Source organism: Scardinius erythrophthalmus (genome assembly GCF_964197995.2).
Source record: "Scardinius erythrophthalmus genome assembly, chromosome: 16".
NCBI classification, from domain to species: domain Eukaryota; kingdom Metazoa; phylum Chordata; class Actinopteri; order Cypriniformes; family Leuciscidae; genus Scardinius; species Scardinius erythrophthalmus.
This window is the reverse complement of record NC_138236.1, coordinates 25,531,506-25,540,132: the sequence shown is the minus strand read 5'-3', so window position 1 is coordinate 25,540,132 and position 8,627 is coordinate 25,531,506. Positions and strand designations below refer to the sequence as shown.

The following is an 8,627-nucleotide window of genomic DNA, read 5'->3' as shown; positions in this document are numbered from 1 at the left end:
TTGTATAGCAATTTTGTAATAGGCTACTGTGCACAAAAAAAGAATTAAATTAAAACATGCGAAATAAAGTACAGTTTCAGTTTATTGCTTTATTTACATAGATTTTACATTTTATATTTGAAAATACATATGCACCAAAATTAGTTTATACAAAATGTAGGCTATACACTTAGGCTACATGCCGGTAATATATTTACAGTTTAAATGGACTGCTACAATCGTCTGCATTTAAAATGCACACATTAACATAAAGTAACACACAGGCATTAAAAAAAAAAAATTCCATAAAAAAAATAATAAAAACACAAATTTACACACACACTGATTTGGGATTTCCAACACAAGGTTCAGTCATCTTTCCCTTGCTCCTTTGTCTCTGCTCTCGTTCAGTGGTGGCCTGATGGACGATGGTTTCCATCGCTGGGTAAAGCATGATCATCTTCTTCTGTAAGGAGGAATAAATGGGATGAATATGAGATATAAATAATTACAATCTATTTTAAACTAAAACTGAAAGTATCTCAGACTCAGTATACTGCATAAATGAACGTACCCTGCGATAGTTTCTGTACATCTGGAACAAAACCAGGAATATCACCAAGAACAAAAATCCTAATCCCATCACCATGGCGGTTTTATTGCCAGGACTTGACTTTTCATTCTTTAGAGCACCTGTAGAAATGAACAAAACAGAGAATTCATGAAAATGTAGGACTTCTAATTCGAGGCCAATCATGATTCTATAAAATAAAAATAAAAACCTTTACTGCTATAACTGCTCTACCTACCCATAATGTGAAATTGATAAGTCACGTTCCCCAGAGCTCCTTCTTTCCCGTAGAACCGACACATCCATTCACCAGCATGTTTCTCAGTCACTTGTTGAATCCTGAAGCTCTTTGTGCCATTCTGAACAGAGGTCACCGTTTGAGTGTCGTTTGGTCCATCAGTTACACGGAGCCATTCATAGGAAGTGATGTTGTCGGAGTTGCTGAGATGGCAGGTCAGGGTCACGGGTCCGTTACCACTGGATGTCGAGGAGCTCAAAACTACACAGACAAAAAAAATACAAAATTATTTAGCCCACTTGATGATCTTTGATGATCAAAGGTTAATTAAAAAATAACTCATTCAGGTATATTTTTTTACACTCCGTGTGAATTGATTTTTTTAAAAAAGGAACAGCTGTTCATATGTATGTTCATAGGCCTTTTGTCTCTTTTTGTAAAGCCACATTGATCAACGTTTAAAAGGTTTAGCTGATAAACTACTTCGCTCATCCTGGAGTATTCTGAGTATGTGATGTATGATTCCACTCACCTCGAGTAACAACTAGCTCCATCCTTCTCTGTACTTTAATTCCCTCTCTTTTCAATCCCTTCATCCTTCCTGAGCACGTATACATCCCTTCATCTCCATCCTCCACTGTCTGTATAGTGGCAGACGCTGCGGACCCAACAGGCCACTCGAAAGATGCAGGGAGAGGACGAGGAGACTCGGTTCTGTTCCAGGTCACAGTGTTTGGGATCAGACCGTCAGTAAACAGGCAGGGCAAGGAGACGGAGGAACCCACAGCGGCGTACAACACTGAAGAGTCGTCCTGAGGGGTGGCGATTCCTGGAGAGGGAACAGAGAAGGTGAATGAGCCACTCCTGGAGAAGTTATTAATAAAAGAAGCCGGCGTTTAAAACAAACACTCACCTTTGACCTGTAGGTCTGCGGTTGCCTCTACTGTCACACCGTTGCGTGAAACCTGACAGGTCCAGATTCCTGCATCTCTTTGAGACACACTAGAGAGGCTGGTTCTACTTATAAAATGGCCGTTTCTTTTCCAGTTAACTCTTACAAATGGTGTTGTAGGACTAACATCGCACATTGCCTCCGTACTTGAGCCCTCAACCACAACTGCTGGAGAAAATGACACTGTGAAGAAAGAGAAAATGTTACTGATAAGGTTATTTCCAATGGCTTATCAAAGAAGATGTGGCAAATTCTTGGTTGTTTGTGTCTGTTACCTCTTATAACCCTGAGCACGATGACCTTCACCATCCGAGTCTTTCCCTCAACCTCACAGACGTACTTTCCTCCATCTTCAATTGTCGTTCCAGCGATGTGAAGGCTGTAATCGCCCTTTCCGAAGTTGGGAACGGGGCAGGTAGCACGTGGTTGGTCTCTAATTGGACGAAACTCTAACCCGCTCTTCTCTCGACGCCAAACTGTCTTCAGTGAACTAGGAAATTGAGAAAAAAGAGCAAGACTTAAAAATGGTCATCCTCTTGTGCTAATTGATGGTCAGGTCTAGGATTGATGTGTTTATGAATGGATGGATGATTGTATGTGATTGGATGGATGGATGGATGGATGGATGGATGGATGGATGGATGGATGGATGATTGATTGTGTGATTGGATGGATGGATGGTTAGAAGGATGGATGGATGATTGGATGGATGGATGAATGGATGGAAGATTGTATAATTGGATGGATGGATGGATGGATGGATGGATGGATGGATGGATGAGATGTTCTTACTCTCCGATCATCCGGCTCCAGTAGACTGCAGTGGGATATGAGAGCATAGAGTACTCGTCCACACACGGCAGAACTGCTACAGAACCATGAGCCACCAACACTTCCCGTTCCTGACACTGACCACCTGCAGAACAAAGAAAGATTGCACATTTAAATCTACAAGACGAAAGAATATATTAAACAACAATGATTAAACAACATTTTAATGATTCACGTCCTCTATCATAACCGCTCACCTTCAAAAACCAGCGCTAACCCCAGAACAATCATAAACGGTGTCATCTTCTTGTTGTTACTTTCCAAAAAAACGAAAAGGCAAACCCTCGCGCGTCGAATCCTCTTTCTCAGCTAACGTCTGCCGGCTCCGGTCTTTGTTCTTGTATATATACTGCTGTGGGTGGTTGTGTGGGTTGCAGTGGTTGGGAGGAGTTGCTCGATGTAGGTAGATCCTCTTCTTCTCTGCCACTCGATGTCACATGACTTCTGAAGATGCATGTAATGAAACTGTTGATGTGCGGGCTGACTGACGTACTTTGGAAAAAGTTCGAGAGACAGAGAGACACTGAGAGAGTAATAGAATGAGGGAGAGACAACACTTGAGGTTTTGTTCTCCCACGGATTCACCAGGTCTATCTCAAATTTTTTCTCAACACGTGAAAAAGTTCATTTGAAAGTATGTCACTCACTTCAAAGGATGGAAACAAATTTATGTAAAACAAAAACAAAACAAAAAAGTAATTTGGAAAATGTACACAGGCAAGAATGCATCTATTTATAAATAATTAGGGTGTGTGTGTGTATATATATATATATATATATATATATATATATATATATATATATATATATATATATATATCAAAGCAGCTTTACAGAAGATGCATGCATGTATTATTGTCTATGTAATATACACACTTTCACAGTTATTAATGATCTTCCCTGTTTTATTATAAATGTTTTCTATACTTGCCATGATATTTATTGCATGAAAAGACAGCATTAATAAATAAATGACATACAAATAATGTACCAGTTTATGCTGTTTTTGCATGCAAGAAAATCATGGCAAGTTCATGGATGATGCATAGCATGCAGAAACCAATTTCAATTAATTGTGCAATATTAAATATTAAATAATATTATGTTCAAATATATACTAAGGATGTCAAATTGATTAATAGCGATTAATCGCACCTAACATAAATGTTTGTTTATATAATATATGTGTGTGTATATATATATATATATATATATATATATATATATATATATATATATATATATATATATATATATATATATATATATATATATATATATATATATATTAGGGCTGTCAAAACATTAATCACATCCAAAATAAAAGTTTGTGTTTAAATAATATATGTGCGTGTACTGTGTATAATTAAATTTGTATATATAAATACACACACATGCTTGTATATATTTAAGAAAAATTTGTAATTTATATATAAAAAAATTATATTTATATATAATATAAATTATATATAAATATATACAGTATATGTATGCAAATATTTCTTAAATATATACATGCATGTGTGTGTATTTATATATACAAAATAATTATACAGACACACACATATATTATGTAAACACAAACTTTTATTTTGGATGCGATTAATCGCGATTAATCTTTTGACAGTCCTAATATATATATATATATGGATCAATGGTTTAATTTAAACTAACAATCAGCCCGAAAAACATAAATGCCTCATATAATCACACACACACACACACACACACACACACACACACACACACACACACACAGTACATACCAGGCCTATATTATATAAAACACAAACTTTTATGTTAGATGTGATTAATTTCCGATTAATCGATTTGACAGTGCTAAGGTATTTTAAGGTGTCTTAGTTTCAGTGTACTTACATAATTTGATAACTATATCAAAAAACAACATGCACTCATGTACTTAGGTTAGGGTTTGGTTTAGGGTTAGTTGCATGTAATTATGCATCATTTACTGTTTTACTGGAGTCAGTACATGTAACGTGTATCAAAGGCACTGTGCATTATTATTTCTCAGTATATGTCACCATTGCATCAGACATGCATTTCTGATAACCAACACAAATGCCATGTGTAATTTTAGCTCTCACCATGGCATCATGATTTGTTTATGTGGTTGTTGTAAGTGTTATGTCAGCCCAGTCTCAGACCTGAGCTTCGGAATGCATCTGATTGAGCCGTTGATATGCGGATGTGCGATCAGCATTATTCTAAAACAGCAGCACTTCCAGTAAAGACAGAGAGACTGTGTGCGAGTGACATGAATATGGGGGCTGGAGTTGTTTTGATGAAGAAAAGAGTCTGTGGCTGACTCAGTCTCTCCCCTCCCATTTTTGCTTTGTTTTTCACTCCTCCTTATCTGTCACAAAAGCAAGTCGCAGTTCCTTCCTTCTGTAGTCCACATTTGTAGTATGCAAAGTATGACTCTCGATTTGAAGCGTCTATACAACAAATTTCCTTTCTTTCTGCAAAGTGGCCCCAAATAAGTATTTAGACATGCTGGGACACATAAAATGAATGGTAACACTTTATTTTTAGTGTCATTGTTACATATGTTACATGTTACTATAGTAATAACTTTAAGTTATGCATAATTACATGCAACTAAACCAAACCCTAATCCTAACATGTAAGTACATGTAAATTATTATTACACAGTACTTAAATATATAATTACACTGTAACAGTGACACCTTAAAATAAAGTGTAACACCTTATTTTAAGGTGTCTTTGTTACACTGTTATTATACATTTAAGTACTGTGTAATAATAATTAACTACATGTACTTACATGTTAGGATTAGGCTTTGGTTTAGGGTTAGTTGCATGTAATTATGCATAACTTATAGTTATTACTATGTAACATATGTCACTGGACACTGTAAAATAAAGTGTTGCCAAATAAAGTGTAATCAAATTAATTAACTGAATTTTAACGAGATACAAAGTATCAAACAGAGGGACTTCTGCAAAGAAATTGTGCTTTTCCCAGAACTAATGTCTTTTTATGCAATGACTTTTAACAAAGGATCTCTCACGGGTGTTGTAACAACAGGTGTAGATCGTCACATTAACTATAGACATGTTACACTAACATTTGACAACCAGAAAGTGTCTAAATACCTTTGTTTTTCATTTTTTTAACAGTATTGTTTTTAGGTCCCACTTTATAAGTGACTTTAATTATTATACGCTTAAACAAACATGGGTTGAAACAATTTTGTAAGTAACATTTAATTACTAATTTGATACAATGCAATTATTATGTACACACGTTTTTACATTGTACTTATATTTTAAAAAAAGCCTGCATAGCTGTAATTCATTTCTGTAATTACATCTATAATCACACTGTTGACCCTTTCCTTACACCTTAACCTTCACTATAAAAAATGCTGGGTTGTTTCAACACATGTTTAGGTCAAATATGGACAACCCCAAACATTGGGTTTAAAAATGTAATTAAATTGTTTAAACCAGTGGTTGGGTTTGTCCATATTTGACAAAAACATGGGTTGAAACAACCCAGGTACCAAACCTGTCCCTAACCTGAAAAGGTAATCTCCCCTCAAAAGTATTTTTCAATACAACAAGAACACAATATTGTACCTAATTTTATTTTTATGAAAGTACATAGAAGTGACACGTAATGTAAAGTGTGACCATTTTGTAAAACCTTAATATCTTGACATCTATCTATATATTTGGCTTTTTGAGGCTGCTGTACACCAGATCAGTGAAGAGCTTCTAACCAGGTGGAAATAGTAAGCTGGCCTATTGAATATTTAAATATGTAAATCCATGGAAACAGCAGTGTGTAGGTAATGCCTTCATGAGGTAAAGTATGGGAGGATAACCACAGATCTTCAGACGCTTTCAAGCTTAGATTCTCATCGTTTCCTTCCTTTGAGCATCTCGACAGTTCTCACGCCGTTTGTGTGTGTCCATATGCCCTCATTTCACCAGAAAACATCCAAATATCAAGCGGGGTCACAGTGAACCACTACTGTGGTTATAGAGCATGCGGATATCAGCGCTCACTGTCTTCAGCTCAGAGGGGGCGATGTGAGAGTGTGATGGGGTCTTTCCTACAGTGCATGTGGCTGATGCAGCTGATTTGAATAACAGGAGAGCTGGGGAAGACCTGAGCCCCTGATGTGGAAAAAAGACACTGTCACGAGTGGGAATATTATATGCATGCAGATAACAGAGAGGATGGAACATATTAACACTGATTATGGCAGGATTGTGACTGAGATATTACAAATTTCCTCCCCACTGACCCCCTCAGCTATTACTTTCTCATAAACACAGACACCCCCGTTCTCCACATTCATCTGTCTAAATCCTTTACTCTCTTGAAAATGAATATCCAGAGTCATTTTTTTCTTAATTTTTCGGCAGCACTTTATTTGACAGTCCTGTTCTCCATGTACATGCTATGTATTATAGTAATTGCAATAACTGGGTAATAACTAGGCACTAAACCTGAACCTACACCTAAACCTAACCTTAATCCATGTAGTTAAATTATATTACCAGTACTTTCTAGTACACGTACTGTAAAATAAAGTGCAACCCATTTTTATCTTTATTTAATAAAATTATATAATAAAATATAATAATAAAATAAATTGAATAAAAAAAATTATAACCCAATAATGCCTTGAACTGAATAATGAATTGAATATATATATATATATATATATATACATACACATACACACACACACACATATATATATTTATTTAATTCACATTTATTTGTATAGCGCTTTTCACAATACACATAATTTCAAAGCAGCTTTACAGAAAGTGCACGAGTCCATATTACAATTTAGTGTTCTGTTATCAGACGTAACTATGTATGTATTTCAGAAATGTACATATACAAAATCACAGTTAGCTAAAAATGTATTAATTTAAACAAAGTAGTAATTTAATGAGCTCATTGAAGTAATGAATATATATTGAAGTACTGAATATATAAATATATATACATATGAATATAGGCTAAGTATGAATATATATATATACACACACAAACACAAACAAACGTGTATATGTGTATTTATTTTACATAATGGGTTTGGGTTTTTGGGCTGATTGTTGTGTTCATTTAAATGAAACCATTGTTATAAGATAGATGATGTACTGTAATTGTTCTTTTTAAAACAAAAATAGTGCTTTGATCATTTGCAGTTTGCTGCATATTAAAAATGTTTCAGATATTAAATCGAGTTGGATAGTTGAATGGCTGTTATTATTTATTTTGTCCTTAAAATGAGAAAATCAGTTTAAATATAGGTATTGGTAGTACTTTTTAGGTATTAGATTTGTGTTGCTTCTACATTAATTTAGGGATTCAATGTGTAAATATGATTACAAAAATGTATTATGATATTTGAAGTATATTTAAGATGTACAAATCTGCTGTCACAAACACAGTTTATTCAGAATGATCTGCAGAATGTGATTTGTAAGAAGTTGTTCTGTTTCATTCATTACAGTGGTCAAAGTTCCATGAGAGTCAGAAGTGGGACACTGGAGCTTACAGTTTCAGTCAAAGCTTTTAATTCCACAGATGATTTCTCTATAGAAATTAGTCAAAACAGGATTTTATAGAATGATGTGCATCACATAAACCGTATTTGTGTCTCTGAGCAGATGCTGTCAGCAGATTTGTCAGACAATTACTGTTTCTTACATCACGGCACAGATCGGTTTCATCTAGAAAGTTTTGTCCTTATATAGAAAAATCCAAGATGTGCGTTAAATTCAGTGGACTTCAATGTGATTTCTTAGCAGGCTTTAGAGAGCGTGAGAACCTGCTTTTCATGAAGACTTCAGATTTGATCATTTAAAACCTTAATTTCGAGATGAAGTTGAAAATGATCCAGGCGGAAACTTAGAAATTAATATTCATTGTTTGCTATCATAATACCATCACATGTGGCTGAAACTCCTCCTGACAGTCTGTTGAACTGTTTGTCCTGCGTACTGGAAACGACAACCACAGATTTACAGATCAAAGAGAG

The 8,627-nt window shown here is 35.1% G+C and overlaps 1 protein-coding gene across 1 annotated transcript; it reads right to left on the bottom strand.

The window, feature by feature from the left end:
• Window positions 1-65: 65 nt before the first annotated feature.
• On the bottom strand, window positions 66-2,993 carry lag3 (lymphocyte activating 3). Its single transcript, XM_081387992.1, has 8 exons — window positions 2,769-2,993; window positions 2,533-2,656; window positions 2,016-2,230; window positions 1,702-1,923; window positions 1,321-1,617; window positions 789-1,049; window positions 554-672; window positions 66-445 (listed from the first exon to the last, which is right to left on the bottom strand). Exons 1-8 carry the CDS (start codon window positions 2,812-2,814, stop codon window positions 311-313), a joined length of 1,419 nt encoding a protein of 472 aa, XP_081244118.1. The 5' UTR covers window positions 2,815-2,993; the 3' UTR covers window positions 66-310.
• Between the last annotated feature and the right edge of the window lie 5,634 nt (window positions 2,994-8,627).